Source organism: Lissotriton vulgaris, chromosome 5, assembly GCF_964263255.1.
Source record: "Lissotriton vulgaris chromosome 5, aLisVul1.2, whole genome shotgun sequence".
NCBI lineage: Eukaryota > Metazoa > Chordata > Amphibia > Caudata > Salamandridae > Lissotriton > Lissotriton vulgaris.
The window spans coordinates 1,858,490,555-1,858,510,748 of NC_141693.1; the positions used below are offsets into that span (position 1 = coordinate 1,858,490,555).

The 20,194-nt window shown below is 45.1% G+C and overlaps 1 protein-coding gene across 2 annotated transcripts in view; it reads right to left on the bottom strand.

Moving 5' to 3' along the window:
* The window catches only part of MED1 (mediator complex subunit 1), a 459,486-nt gene that overhangs the window by 325,198 nt on the left and 114,094 nt on the right, over positions 1–20,194 (bottom strand). For both annotated transcript variants that reach the window (XM_086924345.1, XM_086924344.1), the window contains one exon: positions 19,998–20,072. In XM_086924345.1, coding sequence (XP_086780471.1) covers positions 19,998–20,072 — 75 coding nt within the window. The remainder of the gene's footprint in view (positions 1–19,997; positions 20,073–20,194) is intronic.

Sequence of the window (20,194 nt, forward strand, 5' to 3'; positions counted from 1 at the left end):
GGCCTAGGCCTCATTACATTTTGTAGCCTATAGGTGTCCTTATGTAAAAAGACCCAAACTTACACTAGCAACCAATCAGATTAGCCTCACCCTGTGGAACCTTCCTGAGAAAGCTCAGAGCCTCAGATTTTCGTAGCCGTTGCCTTGCCACAGAATCACCTAGACCAGAAGTGAGCTTTCCCAGGGGAGGTGGGTGGGCGCATGGGAATCAATGAAAGTTACCAATACTGGAGAACTAAAGTTACAGGTAAGTAACTTGTTTCTTACTCCAGTATTGGAACTTTCATAGATTCCCATTGCTTGTATCAGAGTAGATAGCAGTTAGCCGGCCTCAAACATTTCGTTCATAGTTACAAACTATCATAACCAATGATACAACATATCATCATAAACATAAATCAGTAACCATAGCATAATAAACGAAATGTGAGAAAAAACAGGAAGGAGGGAAGAGAGGAAAGCTCACCTCTTACTGAAAGAGATTTCTCAGGACAGCTTGACCAACAGCCGAATCCCCCTTTGCAGCCGCCTCCAGGCAGTAGTGTCTCGTGAATGAGTGAGTACTGCTCCAGGTGGCCGCTCTGCAAATATCCTTTATCGATACTCCTGCAAACAGTGCTGTAGACGAGGAGATCGATCTTGTGGAGTGCGCCTTCACCTGTCCTTTCAACAGCTTGCCTGCCGCCTGGTGGCAGAAACAGATCGCACTCGATATCCATCTGGAAATCCCTTGTTTTGACAAAGGAAATCCTTTCCTTGGGGCTCCAAAAGCCACAAACAGCTGGGGCGTCTTCCGAAATCCAGCTGTGCATTGAAGATAGAATTTCAAACATCTCTGAAAGTCCAGAGAATGAAGTGCCTGTGTTGAGGGCCGAGGAAAAAAGGAATTCAGAACCACGGGTTCATTAAGATGAAAATCTGTCGGTACCTTCGGAATGAATTTGGGGTTCATCCGGAGGATCAAGGTTTAATTTTTGAACTGTAAGTAAGGTTCCTTGATAGTCGAAGCCTGAAGTTCTCCCACTCTCCTTGCCGAGGTGAGTGCCAGAAGAAGCGCCACCTTCCATGACAGTAACTTCAAGTCTGCCTTATGTATTGGTTCAAATGGCGTCTCATCAGCTGAGCCAGGACCACATTCAGATGCCAAATCGGAGGTGGAGGCCGAACTGGCGGAAACACTCTAAACAGTCCTTTTAGGAATTGCTTTATCACTCTTGCTGATAACAGAGAAGGCCCAGATCTTGTTCGTCTATATCTGGAAATAGCCGCCAAGTGGACCTTGATGGACGCATGAGCCAGACCTGCCTGCGCCAAGGATAGAATGTATGGTAAGAGTTGATGCGGAGCTGATGAGAATGGATGCACTCCTTCTCTCTGGCACCATAAATAAAACCTTTTCCATTTCGCTCTATATGTTTTATTTGTGCTAGGAGCTCGTGCTTGTGCTAAGATGTTCCTGCATTCCTCCGGAATGTCTAGATCCTTAAACTCCCTGTGTTCAGGAGCCATGCTGTCAATTGAAGCAAGCTCGGGTTCGGGTGGAGAACTTGGCCGTTGTACATTGATAGAAGAGTCCTGTTGGAGTGAAGTTGAATGGGCTGTTCCTCCGACAGAAGAAGCAACTCCGTGAACCAGAACTGGCGAGCCCAGGCGGGCGCAATCAGTATCATCCTGCACCTGTCCATCTTGAGCTTCTTGAGGACTCGAGGAATCAGGGGAAATGGTGACAAGGCGTAAACAAATGCGCCGGACTAAGACATCAAAAGGGCATTCCCCAGCGATCCTCGATGGTGTTCCCTGCTTGCGTAACACCGGCATTTCTTGTTCATCGGAGTGGCAAACAGGTCGATCGCTGGGGTTCCCCAGCGGGAGAAGATGTCCTTGACCACTGCGTCGTCCAATTCCCACTCGTGTGAGACTGCCCTCAGGCGGCTTAGCGTATCCGCTTTCGTGTTGCATACTCCTGGAAGGTGTTCCGCCACGAGCCTGATGTTCTGTAAGATTGCCCATTCCCATAACAGCTGGGCTTCCTGAGAAAGCAGTGGCGATCTTGTGCCTCCCTGCTTGTTGATGTAATGCATTGCGGTGGTGTTGTCCGTACGCACTATAATGGCAGAATTTGAAATCCTTAGAAGGAAAGCCAACATTCCTATCAGCAGTGGTGGTCGCACCTGAAAAATCTCCGTCCCTGAGCCTGCAGCCTTTGTTCAACATCCAGCTTTCCCATTGAAATACATTATTGTGTTTTTATCTAGGAACCTAAATCAATATTGCTATTTTATGCCCTTGTACGGCTATAATCAATAATATCCCTATAATGGCATAAGAATCAGTTCCATATTTAGTAAATAACCCTTGCAGCCCAAAGCACGGCAAAGCTACTTCCTTAGATTCCTAGAGAGCACAACGAGTTCTTTCGACACACCAAACCACCAGCAACCTGGGAAATCCCCATTTGCTTTTATTTTGCTTTGTCATTGAACTCCTGCGAACACTAAAGGAACAGTCAGTTCTTAGTGACATCTTTATTGACGTCTTATGTCCAAACCTTACGCCAAACTCGGCACCTTTCAGGTATTAACATACCAACGTTGCCTTAAGCAAACACACGGTGGTGGTTTTGGAGCCGAGCAGCTATCTACTTGCGCGAGAGCCCAGCTGATGCGAGAGCCCACGGACGCTGCCCCTCCTCTTTGACCCACTGAGAGAGACGCTGTCTTTTCTCCTGCCGAGAAATCCAGCTCTGGTGTTCTCAGCTGCCTTCGCGGGCTGCTGGGATATCGAGTCCTGAAAGAGAGATACCTGACCTCCTGCATTCTATTACCCAGGTACGGAGCTGACTAAACCCTTAAAGAGAATTCTTGAATCAGATTCTTGGCAAAACCAACTTAACTTAAACTGCTACTTACTTACTTCTTCCCACGTATTAGGCTTAGGTCAGGTACACCGGGGTAGGCTTATGTAGAAGCACCAGTTGAGTACGTTAGTCAATGTATATATGCATGTATATATTTTATCCATTTTAAAATATCTTATGGCTAAGAAACCATATCAATGCTTTTACAGTATTATTTCATAATACTCCTTTTACTGTACGCACTTTACTTTACATTAAGTATCGCAATTATGGCAATTCATTTCTCTTGCATGAGAAAGAAGACTGCTCAATAAATTACACCTTTTTATTGAAAACGCCCGTCTCTCTTTTCTCTGCACTCTGGTGAAACTAAGGACGCACAATCGACTGAGTGAAATAGCTGTCTATTGTTTTCACACGACTCTAGAGATACACTCTTATTCTGAGGGAGCAAAGTTGTCATGTTATATGGTTGTCAGAAGCTAATCCCTTCTTGTCTATCCAGGGAGGTTAAACTCCTCCTCGTTTATTCGAGAAAGTTTCTAGTGACCGCTGAGCTAGCTGGCAAACCTTAAGTCTAATATAGTCAGTAGAGACCTAGTCGACCTCAGTCCTACGTCTACACTGCTGAATATATTATTCCAATGCGCAGAGCCTATTGGGAATATAGGAACTACACTACATGGCGCCCAACGTGGAGCAAGGTGATAAATATAACGCAAAACGTTAGAGTAACTCAGTCGTGCTTTTTCACACAGACCCTTTTTCCCGTAAATACTCCAAAAGACGTCTGGAGTGGGTAAAAGGTTAAAATCCGCCGGAACTTAGTAGGAAGAGATTCCTATGTATAGTTTTTGGTTTAGTCAACGTTGAAGGATACAGTGTTCCAAAATATTGTGCACCTAATCTTTGTTTCCTTGAAACCTGATCTGCAACAAAAACCTTTCTGCCAGTAAAATGGGGGAAAGTGAAGACGAGAGGGTGGCAGCTAGAATAGCAGCTCGACTCCTAGAGGATGACACGAGTCTCCTACAGAATGACCCGAATGCTATACTCATTCCGGTCAACATAAGAAAAACTATAACTCTTAAACTTATAGAAAACGGACTGACATCACGAGGTGGTACAGTCATATTCGTGGTAGAGACCCATGAATATCGGCAGACAGAGGTATTCTATTCATGGATAAACTTTCCAGCAGCAAACGCTGTAACACACGAATTCCACTATTACAAAATAGAGGACACTCCGGATGAATACACTCCTTTCGAGGACATTGAAATCCCAATAAATTACCAAGAGCACCTGCTTTGGTTTAAAGGCGCCCTAAAACATAATAATCACATCACCAGGCTCGGTCCACTAGGTAGACCAGGAGCAACGTGGCCAGTTCTAGCCAGCTACACACCACATCCAGACATTGATAAAATGTCAAGCGAAGAACTCTTAGTTAAAATAAAAGAATTAACAAAGGCATATATAGAGAGTTAGTTCAATTGGCAATGGAGGATATAACTTACCTCCAGAAATTGAAAGAAACAGATATAGCAGACCAACCAATTGAACTTGCCAGAATCTTAGGAAAATCCTATGAAGAACTAGGTAGAGATAGTTTGGGTGGGAAACCGGTAAAACCCCAACTAACTGAAAATCCTGAAAAGATATTTATTAAAAATAATCTAAACACTCCAAAAAAGAGCTGGGATGGAAATAAACAATCAACTCCCAAAGAAAAAAGATTCCAGTCCAGAGGAAGGTCTCCTCGGCGGAGAGAAAGATCTCCGGACCAAGGACATAAGTCTCCCCAGAGGGAGCCCTCTGAGAAAAGATACAACCTTAGAAATAGGGATAATTTGAAAAAGCCTGATAGACATCAAGATATTGATACATGTCCCTCTCAATCTTTTCAGACTTCCTCGCAGAAATCGGAAAGAAGAGGACGGTCAGAACACAGGGAAGAGCACGTCAAGTCCACAGACAAGGAACCTGCTCAAAGTAAAAAATTACAATTTCCAAGAAAGAAGGTAGCCAGTATTAAAATAATCAAACATGCAGAGGATACTGAGGACACAGCTGAAAAACGGAGTGTGGGCTCAGACAATGCTAGACAGTGCAGCAGAAGTGACAATAGCTCGCAAGATCCTGATGAATCATCTGGAGACAGTGGACACAAATGAATACATACAGGTGGAAACTGCAGATACCAGAGTGTGGAGAAGTGTGGCTCAAGTGGTTGGAGCAGCAGACCCTGATGCAGAGGTCTGGCCCGGACCAGGGTTCAATTCCCCGCCTCGGCGGGTCTTGGGCTCAAATTTCCCCGGACCTGACAATTCTCGCCTCGGTGCCTATTCCAATCATGGAGTCCCACTCTGTAACTCTGGGCAATAGCTTGCTTAATCTCCACAAGGGCCCCTCGCGGCGGGATGCCTGGCTTTCACCTTGGGGATGCCCAGAAATGGGTTATCTCGCAGGGGAATACCAGGACGGGTTCCCTAAGCAAGCGCCGGGAAACCCACTGCGGGTAGCTGTGCGCTATACAAGCTCAAATACATTTACATACATTTACATAGCAAACCTCATAAAATATACGAAATAACATTGCGTATAGAGGGAGATAAGACTAGGAAAGTAAGGGGTCTGTTTTGGGATAACCTTTCAAAAGGCTATGACATCCTATTAGCTGAGAAAGACTGGCCACCAGAGTTTGTCAGGGAGTGCCCTCATGGCGAAGAAATGATTATGCCTGCCTTCTCATAGAAAATACACATATGCAAGAAAATGGGCAGTAGCCCAAGCTCCTGCATTATATAAAAATCATGTAGGATGGGATGAGGACTCCCCTCCTCACAAAATCCAGTTAAAATGCTAACCCACTGCACAAAGGCAGTACCCAATTAAGCAAGAAGCTAAAAAACAAGTCAGGGAGATCTTAGATCCACTTGAATACCAGGGGGTGATCGAAACATGCACCTCTCAAATGAACAATCCTTTGTTTTCTGTCTCTAAGCCAGACGATTCATATCGTCTAGTCTTGGACTACAGACACCTTAACTCATGCTGCAAGACATTTGCTGTGCAAAACTCACACATTGCAGCACTAATGAATAACATTGTTCGCAAAAAATACAAAACATTAGACATCTTTATTGGATTCTTTTGTCAAAACATTGCATCTGAAAGAAGGTATTTAACCGCTTTCTCAATAATGGGGTCACAGAAAAAATTCTGTCGACTCCCACAGGGATTCAAGAATAGCCCAGGATTATTCTCAGCAAGGGTAACAGAGTTACTACAAATATATGATGATGAGGCATTATCTTATGTCGATGACATCTATCTCACAGATGATGACCTGGATACTCACTTGAAAAGAGTGAACACCATAATACTTGGGTTCGCAGCAGAGGGTTACAAATTTAACTTTAAAAGTCACGAATTGCCCACTTTACTGTCCTGTTTTTAGGATATGAATTATCACGTGAAGGCAAAAGCCTAGCAGACAACTTCTTAGAGAAGTGCGCTGTACTCCAAGCACCAAAAACGCTGAAGAACTTACAATCAATACTAGGTTTCGTGAATTTCGGAAGAACTTACATTCTAAATTATGCAGAGAGGGTTAAACCTCTCTATGAATTAATAAAACCTGATTTTAAACCAATCAATTGGACTCAGAAACACACAGAAATTTTGAGATCATTACAGACATACATGTTAGCTAAAACAAAATTACAAACTCACGACAACACACGCAACCTTGTAATCCGAGTTATCCCAGGAAGATGCGGATTCACGTACCTGACCTCTAATGAGGGAGAAACGGTACCAATAGCTTACAAATCACATTTGTACACACAAGCTGAAAAAACATTCAGTCTTACAGAAAATATTGTTAATATGGTTCAAACTGCTGTAGCAAAAGAAAGAGCCCAAGCCCAAGGCAAGAGAATAACTGTTTATACAGCAGAATCAGCCCTTGAGGCGTTATTAAGCTCAGTTAATCTAAAAATGGTGGCATTAGATCCAAAATGGATACAGTGGGAAAATTCTCTTGCTGCAGAAGCAAGAAATACTATTTTGACCCGAACATGAAAAAACTGAAAGATCTAAAATATGAAGATGAATATCCTCTGCCAATCGAAATTCTGCCTCTCCAACAGTACTCTTGTGTAATCTATATGGACAGATTTGCACAACATTATGATGTGGATAATAAATCCTTCAATGCAGCGTGCGAGATTGTTAAAGGTCGCTGGCGCTGTGGTAAATTCAGATCAAAAATAACAAAAACTGAATCACTGAGAAACTGTTCGGCTCAGCGAGCTGAAATCAGATCTTTAAAGATGGCGCTTGAAAATGCAGATCGTGAATTCCCGACACTAATAGTGTGCGATTCACATTTCTGCGTCAAATCTTACAATAATGACTTGCAGAACTGGGTTCAAAACGATTACAAAGATGACACAGGTGCCACAATAAAGCATAAGAAGCTTTGGGAACAGGTAGTTCTTTTGCAGAAAGAACTACGGAAGACTCAAGTGATACATGCACTGAGTCATCAACGTGATGGCGTTCACGATGCAGGGAATTTATTGGCTAATACAGCCACAGCGGAAGCAGCTCAACCGGCTTCCGTAGCCACAAAAAAGCGTTCAGAAAAATACAGACTGGGAAAACATGCTGGTGGTAAAAAAGTCTTCAAAAGGCGACTGTGCAGCACTACCCGTGAACTATCCACTCAATTATACATACATAATTGATGCAAACTCCGTTCCTTTTGCTCGAATCCCTGGAGGGGGGATAGAGTAATTCCAAACACGAACAGGAGAATCTTCTTAGTAGCGGACGCACACATGGGATTGGGTCTAAGGCACCAAGAGATCAAGGAATCTCTGAAAGAATTACAATCAGAATACAGGTGGCCAGGGATGAGCCTGCAACATTACAAATTTGCAAAGAGCTGTCCAAACTGCAACAGAGATCGCAGTAGCGAACCGACCGGAGTATTGCCATGGCCCTTCTTGTAGTTAGTATAAGGCTATCTATACGTAAAATCCAGCGTCCCATTAATTTCTTTTTAAGACTAGATTCACTTAAAAATACAGACACCAGCGCTCGGCTGACGCCAGAACTGTTATAAAAGATTTGCGAGTCTTTATCTGCACATACGCAATTGGCATGCTACATTCTGACCAGGGTCCTGCTTTTAGCTCTCGCGCTTATAAGGAGGCCATGACCAGCATGGGCATTGCATTGCGGTACTCTTGTCCCTTCCATCCTGAGGGAAACGGGATTGTGGAAAGAAAAAACCGAGACATAAACCAATCTTTAACGGCAAAGGTACTAGGTTCGGGTGATGGGTGGGTCCAGCATTTAACAAGTGTCCAACGTAGTCTTAACAATCTGCCAAGAAATTCTCTAAAAGGTTTCAGCCCATTCGAACTATTGTTCGGTACTAGAATGCATATTCAGGACATAGACAGTCAGACTTCAGTGGTAGAAAAAAAATGGTTTAATATCAAAGATCGTTTGGTTGTTTTACAGGACTTAAATGAAACAGGAATAGCCCTGAGCAACATAAAGTTAAAACAGCAGCCAACAGCCACTGAAGATAAACCACCTGTCCCAGCAAGGCCTGTCTGGATTCCAAAGAATGGGGATCTGGTCAGAGAGAAGATCGCGGTGAAGAAGGAATTTGGGCCTTCTTACAGAAAAGCAGTACCTGTCTTAGCTGTCAGCGGAAAGAGATCAGTTGTACTACCGCCCCTTGCTGGTAAAAAGGAGAACCGTGTTGTATCCATCGACCTGGTAAAACCACAATCATGTGGCCAATAATAAGTAGTAGGCCCAGTGGACTCCCAAGAAATAGCAGAATACCTAAATTTGCTACAATCCAAGAGTTCAAACTGAGAGACTAATCACATTGGATAAACCTGCAGTGAATAAAAAGGGACTATGCAACAATGCCATGGAACTTGTGCCTCTTGAAACTCAAATTGAAACAGTTCATCAAGAAACACCTGTCTACAGCGATGTAGCCTCAGACTATGCTAATGAAAGAAAAAATGAAAAAGCAAAGGAAAATTCGGAAACAATTCCAACAATTGACAGAACTGCATCTGGCTACTTCATCAATTTCGATAACTTTTCTGAAGATCAAAGCGAACCTGAAGAAATGCCAACAACAAAAACTTACACAGTAACTAAACTATTTCATCAACTCAAAGAAACCTATCTTATTTCTCCATGGATTGAATTTTGGATTGTGTTAGGTGTACTTTTCCTCCTGCTTTGGCTCATCATGGTACTTTGTTTGGGAAAATTCATTGAGGGAAAATACAGTACAATGGACAAAGCAAGTCAGAACATCAACTTGGTCCTAAAGCCACACAAGTCATCTCACATTGAGAAAAGAGAACTATCATTAGTGAATGTCACAGCCATTCCAATACCCGGTGGGGTAGCTTGAGAAAAAAAACGGATTACGAAATCTATGGCCCGGTTGAACTCTTGAAATATCCACATCAGTTCAAGGTTTCATTAAGTGACTTTGTAAAACCAAGTACATTCTCTGATGATTGGGACTTTGAAAGCATAAATAATATGATGTCAGATTTAGTAATGTCAGCAAAATTTACAGAACATGATTACTTACAGGGTTCGTCGAATTATGAACAAATGTACTGTTACAATCACTTCGCACATCACTATTTACATAAATCTGCTCAACCTAGAAATGTTTTTAAGTATAATCAATGGGAACATTGTGCAACTCCACCTAAAAGCAGTTCGAAAACATTTTATAAGAAATTCCCATACTTCTCAGGGTTTAACACAAGTGATGCAGAAACGTTTTATTTTAAACTGTTAAATAAGACGGGGATAAAAACAATGTTGACAAATACTAAATTGATTTATTCTGAAACATTTTATGAAAAAATGATTACATTTGGTTTTGAATTCAACATTGAAATGAAAACCATCTGGGGTACAAAAAATTGGCAGGTCCAAGGTATAGAAGCATTATTTAGAGCCTGCATGATCCCAGAACAAATAATATTCTTGAATGATAACATTCAACAGACTACTTGTCTTGGCCTAGCTAAGATTAAAGACTTAAACAAACCGTCTATTCCAAAGCCAATACCTGATAGTAATACCACTACAGATGTGGAGATAGACGTATCCCTTATTTTACACCAAAACAGAACACATCCTGATTGGAAAAAGTGGTTGATCTGGCCAACAGACACAAATAACTGTCAAGATAGATTCCTGAACAAAAACCAGGGGTTCACATTGACCAGACCAGACCCTAGATACTCCCAGAGACAACATCCAGGGATAGTAACAACATACAGCGTAGGGAAACTATGCCTTGAGTGGCTACAGACATCCACACTGGCTGAAATTAAGCAACACTTGACTTTACTTAAAGACGGTGCTGACTTGCGTGATTTCATAATGGGACTACGCAAACAGCGTCAAAAACGTTTCATAGCGGCCGGTATATACGCTGCATACAACGAAGCTTGGAAAGTAACTCAAATTGAGACAGCAGAACAAATACTATAAATTGATCGTATTAATTTGGAAAAATCCCTTTCTGTTGTGGACAATGGGTTAATGACTCTGTCCTCCAGAATATATTCACTGGACAGTATTGTATCATCTGCTAGCGATATAATAGATCAGGACTTACTAATGTTACAACACGGTCAGTCCCAATCACGTTCTATTGTACAGCTTGGCTGGACGTTGCAAAATCTGCGTTCAGGCTACGTGCCATGGCGTTTGATAAACACAACGTCATTATTCTCTATCTTTAACCTTACTGATAAACAAATCAGTTTGGCACAAAAAGGAGCAGACTATACAATTCTGAGCATTGAAAAACTTGAGAGATTACCATTGACAATGTCAGAAAGACCTGTCATTGAATGGATAATACACGGAATAACTACAATTCCGATAACTTTCCAATTTAAATACTGCCAAGAGTATATACCAGCGGGCCAGTATGAAAGGTTGGGTAAAGGGTACATTAAGTCATCATGGAAATTGCCTTACACACACACGTTATAGTAAAAAGAAACAGAATGTATTTCTTAGTGGTAACAATTGTAAACGATCACTAAGCGGTATACTTCTGTGCCAAGGTATTAATTTGCTTGGGTCCTGTGAGGGGACTTCAAATAACCTTTCATATCACCAGCACGGCACACCTGCAACACAAATAGAGCCATTCTTTAGACGGCTTTCTAACGGGAGCTATATTCTAATAATGGACCACAGCTGTTGTGGCATGGTGCCAGGGAAAGCCTATCTCGTAAGCGTTAGTTCCATGGTCACTTGCTGTATGCAAGTATTGTATCCAAACAGCACTCCAGATACGGAGGCGATGATTTGGCCTCCTTTGAATATCTCTTCTATTCGAATTGATACTTTAAGCAGAATGAAGTCGGTTCTTTTACAGTCAACCGTGCCTTTAACGTCATCTAAAGAAACATATGATCTTCTGGTTGCAAGGACAACGGCAGAGATACATACCCTTTTATCAACAAATTGCCCCGTGCATTTCGTAGAAAAGCTAAGCCAAATCCTAAATATGGCTGATATCAGTGGTATCCCACATATATTTAAGACCATTTTTTCGGGGCTGTTAACACCCTTCGAAACAGTTCTGGGCATTTTCCCCAATTTTGTCCATTCTGTCTTTGGCGGCCAACCACTACTTTTGGGACTCGTAGCAGGAATTTAATTTTTGACCCTTCTGCTCCGATATGGCAAGCTAAGTCGCAGACAAGACTCCAGCAACGATGGAAGAAACGATCTTAGCTATACGCTATCGGGACCGCATAACTAAAGTCCTTGGATTAGCCCGGCTAAGAGATCTGAATATGACCTGGTTTCTTTCATTCAGACCAATATGGCAAAATTGCATCCTACCTGTGCTTCGATGTATGCTATGCAGAGAAGAATGCGTGTTGGACATCTGTCTTACACAACCATCAGCAGTACCATTGGATACAGATACTTTGCTAAGTCCAGTAACGGCTCATGCATCGTGTTGTCCCCAGCGGCTACCCATTCTGATGACGGCATTCGTTCAGACTTCACCTCTACGATTAGGTGGCAGTGAAGTACGAGATGAGAGCAGCATCACCCAGGTACGACCTGCAGTACCCATGTGAATTAGCAGTAAGTGACTAGAAACAAAAGTTTTCTTACAGAAACTTGTGTCTGTCAACACAGATGGCAGGGATAAAGTTCTTATAAGTAAATCGTTTTTCATAGGTGTGGAGTGATGCAGTCGGGCCAGAGCTGAATTTTAATCAGGGGGACTGCAGTGATGGACTGCAGTGTGTCTGCTGTCATACCGATTGCATAAATCACAGAGAACCCGACTCGGCGCCCGCAGGCACTGGCTCCCAACTGTCAGGGCGGTCGGGAGGCAGCAGGAAACGTCGGAGGTGCCAGGGAGAAGGGACTGGACACGGAGAGGAACCGAGAAAGGAAGAGAGGGGAAGACGAGGGAAGAAAGGAGAGGAGGAAGAAAATAAGATGCGAAGAAAGGAGGAGGGGCGACGAGAGAAGAGAAGGAGGAAGGGGTTTATAGAGAGAACAGAAAAGTAGTGACAGAATAAACTCTAAGGAAATAAAGCATAGGAAGATCAAAGGCAATGGAGAGCGGTGGCTGGTAAAACAAGCGATGCCCCCTCGGGTAACATGCTGCTTCTTCTGAGTGTTGGAAGCAGGGAAACATAAGGCGTGCCCCGGTGATATAAAAAAAAAAGAAAAAAAACAAGTCTGAGGGGTGGGGGTGGGGGGGCCACCGAGAGCACACACAGTGTTTACCTTGCAGGAGCAAGCAGGGGCACCATCTGTTTGAAAGTTAATTACAAACAGATGGTTTCAAAGCACGGTCCCACAAGGGAATCGCCAAACGTGCACACGTTGCCATTGAAAGCAATGCAAAGAGTGCACGTTTTTTGCCAAAAAAGTGAATCCATTCCTTACGGTCTCCTCCTACGCATCGCATGCGTGCTGCGTAGGCGAGACCTAAAAAGTGCTATGGAGAAAGCCGCAGGTAGTGTGAGTGGGAGAGTAACAGATAGTACCCCAATCACGTTAGGAGCAGCAGAGAGGCACAGATTAAGTTGAATCAATCTGTTCTTGGTCTCTGCCCCACAGAAAAGAATGGAAGTGACGTTTGGCCAGCACTGGCCATTTAAGGAGGCTGAAAAGAAAAGGGAAGCTATAGTCAAAAAATGGTAAGCAATGGAAAGACCTAAAGCCCTTTTTGTAAGTGTTAGTGTCTTGCTAGAGCATGCACTCGCTAAAAAGTAGTGTGCAGAAAAGAAAGCAGTGGAAGGACATAGAAATGAGTCAATGCTCCAGGGAAGGAACAAACACAAAAAGAAGGAGGAAATCTTATGGAATGTGACAAATAAGAAGCATGCAAATGAATGTGACAACAAAGCCATGCAAAAGTTTCCAATGCATTTCTTTAAGCCCACTGTAAGGTAACAAAAGGTCTCTCAAGAGACAATGTGTGCGTTGTCTTGGACAAATTCTAACAAGCATTGGCAAGGCCTATAGGTTTTGCCTATACAAGAGATATTGGCGGTGGCCATGCGTTTTTGCGATGTTGTATACCAGTGTAGCTGCTATTCAGCATGGCTGAAAGTTAGTGGAGTGTCCTAGAACGGATTGGGGGGAGCAGAGTGTTGTAGACTTGATTTGTTAGAGCAGAGTGTCAGAGTGGACTGGAGTAGGGGGGAGCAGAGTATTTTAGAGTTGAGTAGAGGGAAGTAGAGTGCAGTAGCAGAGTGTTGCAGAATGCAGTGTCAGAGTGCAGGGTCGGAGAGTGGAGTAGCATGGGTGAAATAGGGTGGAGTAGATTGAGGGAGAGGATTAGATTGGGTTAGACGGAGGGAAGTGGGGTGGATTGGAGAGGGTGGACTGGATGGAGTGAACCGATGGGGTGGATTGAAATGGGGTGAGGTGGATTCGACTGGGGTAGATTGGAGTTGAGACGATTAGACTGGTTTGGGTGTGGAGGAATGAATTGGGGCGGAATGGAATAGGGTGGGGCTGGGTGGACTGGAGTAGGGTGGTTTGAAGTGGGGTGAATTAGAGTGAAGTGGGGGGGGGGGTAAATTGGAGTGGGGTTGACTGGGTCCAGTGGGGTGGATTGGAGAAGGGTGGGCTGGATGGATTGGATGATGTGGACTGAACTGGGGTGGATTGGATTGTGGTAGAGTGGGGTGGACTGTAGTAGAGTGGGGAGTATTGGACTGCAGTGGTGTCGAGTGGAGTAGATGGGGTGGATTCGATTGGAGTGGGGTGGATTTGAATGGGGTGGATTGGGGCGGGGTGAACTTGGAGTGGGGTGGGTGGACTGGAGCAGTGCGATTTAGAGATAGGCAGATTATTTTGGTTGGGAGTTGGGCAAGCTGGGAGGATTGGATTGGGGTGAGTGGCATGGGTTGGATTGAGCAGTTTGGTGTAGGGTGCGACAGATTGTTTTGGATTGCAGTGGGGCAGATTGTAGTGGGGCACATTAGACTGTTGGATTGGAGAGGGTCATATTGTTTGGGCCTGAGTGGGGCAGATTGTTTTGGATATGAAAGGGACAGATTGTTTTGGACTGGAGTCAGAAGACGGAGTGGGGTGGATTGGATTGGAGTGGGGTGGGCTGGATGCATTGGATTGGGTGGGTTGGCCTGGGGTAGAGTGGGTGTATTGGAGTGGAGTGGGGTGTATTGGAGTGGGGTGGAGTGTATTGGAGTGAACTGGATATGTTGAATTAGATTGGAGTGGGGTGTAATGAAATGGGGTGGACTGAAGCAAACTGGATTGGCATGAGGTGTGTTACATTGGAGAAGGGTGGATTGGAGTAGGCTGGATTGCAGTGGCGTGGAGTGGATTGGAGAGAGGTGGATTGGATTGATTGAGGTGGAATGGATTGAAATGGAATGATTGGGGTGAACTGGATTGGCATAGGGAGGATTGGACTGAGGTGGATTTGATGTATGTGGGTTCAATTGAAGCGGTCGCTCCTCACGCTTCTCCATGCCGCCTGGTATCGTAGCGCTATACCGCCAGACTGCTATCCGCTACCTGGCCTTGCTCCCACAACTGCTTTTGCCAAACTGTTTAATTCAATTTATATTGTAGCGCTAGATTGCCTGATTGTTGTTTATTAATTGCTTATCTTAAACATATCGTAGCGCTAGATTGCCAAAGTGCGCTTTTACGTTATTTCCAATTGTGTTGTGCTGCCTGCTGTTTTCATCTGTGCCCGATTGTGCCGGTGCCACTGCCATTTGCATCGCGTTATTTCTGTTTGTGCCCCAATCCTGTTTCGCTTTTGGCTTGCTGCCATTTTGTTGTTGTTGTGCCTCCCTGCCCGGATCTCCACCCCGCTCCCGCCTCCCAGCTGATCCTCCCTCACCCCTCCCCCTCCACTATCCGCATATGACAGATGCCTCAGCGCGCAGCGTTCACGCGCAGCGGGCGCGCCCCATGCGCGCCGAAGGTGCGCCAAAGGTAAGCCCGTCTACGCCCGTCCGCGCCAGACCCCCTGGCCCTCGCAAAACCCACCCCACCCGCATAACGTACGACGCCGCAACCCTCTCAGCACTTAATCCCGGCAGACTCCCAAACTGCAACCTAGCCGCCCCAGGACCCTTCACCTGCCGCTCCTGCAAGTTCGACAGCATCAGGACCCACACCAAATCCACTAACTCCAAACAGAGCTCCAACACTAACCAACTAAAGTGCTTCCTACTCAACACCCACTCAGTCCACAGACACTCCATCAAACTCTGGAACCTACTCGACACTACATCGCCGGACGTCGCTTTCCTTACCGAAACATGGATGAACGCTTTATCAGCCCCCGACATCGCCATAGCCATCCCGGACACCTACAAGATCATCCGAAAAGATCGCACCAACCAAACATGAGGTGGCATCGCCATTGTCCATAAGAACACAATCCGCATCACGACCAGCTCAGACGATAACCTCGCTACCGCCGAACACCTTCACTTCCAGATTCACACCGACCCAAAAACCACACTCCGAGGCACCCTCATCTACAGACCCTCAGGACCCCGCACACAATTCAGCGAAGACATCGCTGACTTCATCAGCCCACATGCCCTCCCATCCGAGAACTACATTCTACTGGGAGACCTCAACTTCCACCTGGAAAAGAAAAACGACAACACCACCACCACCCTTCTGGACAACCTGGCCAATCTCGGACTCAAACAGCTCGTTAACACCCCCACCCACTCTGCCGGACACACGCTTGACCCTATCTTCACCTCCAGCAAGCACATCTCCTTCGATCACACCACAACTCTCCATTGGACGGACCACAGCTGCGTTCACTTCAATTACAAAAAGTCCACGACCCACAACCCCCCACAACCTATTCCCCGAAGAAATTGCAACAAAATCATCACCGACCAGCTCTTAACATCGCTTCACCAAAACCCCCCTGCAAATTCATCGGACCCTAACCAAGCAGCCACCAACCTCACACAATGGATCACCCACTGCGCCGACGAACTAGCACCCTTGAAAAACCATCTAACCAAGCAAGGCAGCAAAAAAGCCACCTGGCTCAATGATGACCTTAAGAAATCCAAGAAGTTCTGTCGTACTCTCGAGAAAACCTGGAGAAAAAACCCAACCAATGACAACCTAGCCACCTTCAAGAACGCCACCCGCAAACACCACCAACTGATCCGGTCCACCAAGAAATCAGCTTTCAAGGATCGACTTGACAACAAAGCCCAAAACAGCAAGGAACTATTCAACATAGTCAAAGAATTCACTAACCCCTCCGCCGGCACTAACAACATCACCCCCTTCCAAGTCCTCTGCGACTCTCTATACTCATTCTTCCACAACAAAATTGCCGAAATACATAACAGCTTTGAAAACCAGTCCAAAGACCAGTCCACTCCACCCACCTCCGAACCAAAACTGTACTCTAACAACCTTTGCGCCTGGAACCCAATCACCACCGAAGACACCATCCGCCTGATGAACTCCATCCACTCAGGATCGCCAACCGACCCTTGTCCCCACCACATCTTCCACAAAGCAGACTCCATTATCGCACCCCATCTCCGCGATGTCATTAACTGTTCCCTCAACTCAGCTACCTTCCCGGAAAACTGGAAACATGCCGAACTCAGCGCCCTTCTGAAGAAACCCACTGCAGACCCAAATTAACTTAAGAACTACGCCCCATCTCGCTCCTCCCATTCCCTGCCAAAGTCATCGAGAAAGCTGTCAACAGTCAGCTCGCCGCCTTCCTCGAATCCAACAAATCCCTCGACCCCTCACAGTCCGGCTTCCGAGCCAAACACAGCACCGAAACCGCCCTTATCGCAGCAACAGACGACATCTGAACACTACCGGACAACGGAGAAACAGTTGCTCTCATCTTACTTGACCTCTCCGCAGCCTTCGACACATTCTGTCATAGCACCCTCATACAACGCCTCAGCAACGTCGGAATACAAGGAAAAGCATTGGACTGGATCATCTCGTTCCTCACCGGAAGAACCCAGAGAGTCCGCCTCCCCCCTTTCAAATCAGAGGCCACCGAAGTCGTCTGCGGAGTACCACAAGGATCATCACTCAGTCCTACCCTCTTCAACGTTTACATGAGTCCCCTCGCTTCCATCGCACGCCAACACAACCTCAACATAATCTCCTACGCAGACGACACCCAGCTGATCCTCTCCCTTACCAAAGACCCAAACACCGCCAAAACCAACTTACACGAAGGAATGAAAGAAGTAGCCGAGTGGATGAAGAACAGCCGTTTAAAACTGAACTCGGACAAAACAGAAGTCCTCATCTTAGGGCCATCCCCCTCTGCCTGGGACGACTCATGGTGGCCACCGGCCCTCGGAACCGCACCCATACCTACGGACCACGCACGTAACCTGGGCTTTATCCTAGACTCCTCCCTCTCGATGACCAGACAAGTAAACGTTGTCTCAACATCCTGCTTCAACATCTTACGAATGCTCAAAAAAATCTTCTGTTGGATCCCCACAGAAACAAGAAAGACGGTCACCCACGCACTGGTCACAAGCCGACTGGACTACGGAAATACCCTCTACGCCGGAACCACAGCCAAACTACAGAAAAAACTCCAACGCATCCAAAACGCCTCAGCCAGACTCATATTGGACATCCCTCGGCAAGCTCACATTTCCAGCCACCTGAAAGACCTCCATTGGCTCCCTGTCAACAAGTGAATAACGTTCCGTCTCCTCCCCCACGCACACAAAGCACTCTACGACCTAGGACCCGAATGCCTCAACATGCGTCTATCCTTCTACACCCCCTCCCGACAACTACGATCGACCAATCAAGCCCTCGCCGCAATTCCGCGCATCCACAGATCCACCATGGGAGGAAGATCTTTCTCCTACTTAGCGGCCAAGACCTGGAACTCTCTCCCCACCCACCTTCGCCTTACACAGAACCACCTCTCCTTCAGAAAGCACCTAAAAACTTGGATATTCGATAAGTAAAACACCTCCCTCCCTCAAGCGCCTTGAGACCCTCTGGGTGAGTAGTGCGCTATACAAATGTTGGAACTTGAACTTGAACCAGACTGGATTTCGCTGTATTGAGGTAGATTGGATTTGGCTGGATTGGGGTGGACTGGATTGAAGTGGATTCGAGTGGGATGAGGTGGACTGGATTGAGGTGGCTTGGAGCGGGATGGATTGGAATAGGCTGGATTACAGTGGGGCAAGACTGGAGTGGTGCGGCCTGGAGTGAGGCAGAATTTTTGGATTAGAGTGGGGCAGATTGTTTTGGAGTCAAGTGGGACAGATTTTAGGGGATTGGAGTGGGGCAGATTGTTTTGGAGTGAAGTGGGGTGGATTGGGGAGGGAGCATGGTGGATTTGCGTGAGGTTGATTTGATTGGGGCGAGTTGGAGAGGGATGAATTGGAGACGGACAGGTAGATTGGGGTGTGGTGAATTGCAGTGGATTTGATTGGGGTGAGTGATCTGGGTTTGAATGGATTGTTCTGGGTTGGAATGAATTGAATGGAGTGGTCTGGTGTAGGGTGGATTGGTGTTGATTGGAGTGGGGTGGACTAGGGCAAACTGCACGATGTGTGAAAACATCATTTCAGAAATTACAGATAAGGAAGAAACAAACAATGTTGCTTTGAAATAACATAATTCTCATCTTTTGAAAGCAGGGCCCATGAGCAAAAACAAAAATGAGCACGAGTGCAATGTGAGAAAAGAAGACGTGACAAATTAAAAAAAGTTAACTAAAGAAAATAAATATCAACAATTTTGTTTGTCCTGCAGGGCACGTTTTTGTCAATCACGTGCTTTCTGTTTACAGGGTACTAAAAGTCAGAAAGAAAAAAAAAGCACCTCAATCACGTTGGGAGCAGCGGGCAGACACTGATGCAACAGACGGGCTCCAAGCCCTTTTTGTTGACAATGTATCATAAGCAAGGTGCATTTGCTAGCGCATGGTCTTACAGGGTTGAACCTAAAAATAGTATCATGATCGATACACACTATGAATGTAACATCAAGCCCTAAAAGAGGGTAATGAGTTGCATGAAACAGATTTGCTAAGGAGGTTTCGTCAAAAAGAAGTAAACAAACTTACAATTTCACTTTTTGGTGTGTACCATCAAAAACTATGCACTTGAATTCTCTGTTATTACTCAGCCATGATGAAGTAGCGAGCATGAGTGCCACAACTAATTAATCCTGGCACAGACTGCCATAGGATCACAGGATACCTGGCTGCAACACATCATGCGCTTCATTCCACAATAGTTCCCCTGAAACCAGATCACATTTAATGCAAAATGATACATTAGTAGGCTGCACTGAAGGTCTGAGAATCTCAAGAGAGTATTTTTACAGGTTTAACACTTCACCACATTAAGATAAACTAAGTCAGGGGCGGTCTCATCTTTCGGGCAAACCAGGGTGAAAAGGATGGAAGAGAATGAGATGTACATATTCCTCTATGTATTTTTTCTATACACCTTGTGACAAGCACAGGGATTCAAAACTGAAGCTAAGAAACGTGCGGACATGAAGGTGGACTTACCAGTACATCACAGCCATCTTCGACAGGTCCAGCTCAAGGGACTGCACTGCTAAGTACATTTTTGTCTTTAGTTTGCTTGAGAAAATAGAAAAAAGTTGAAATACAAGTTAACAGGTTCTCACCAAAACAAAAAAATACAAAGAATAAATAAAATATTGGTATGTAAATAAATGTATTAAAATGTTTACGCTTATTTC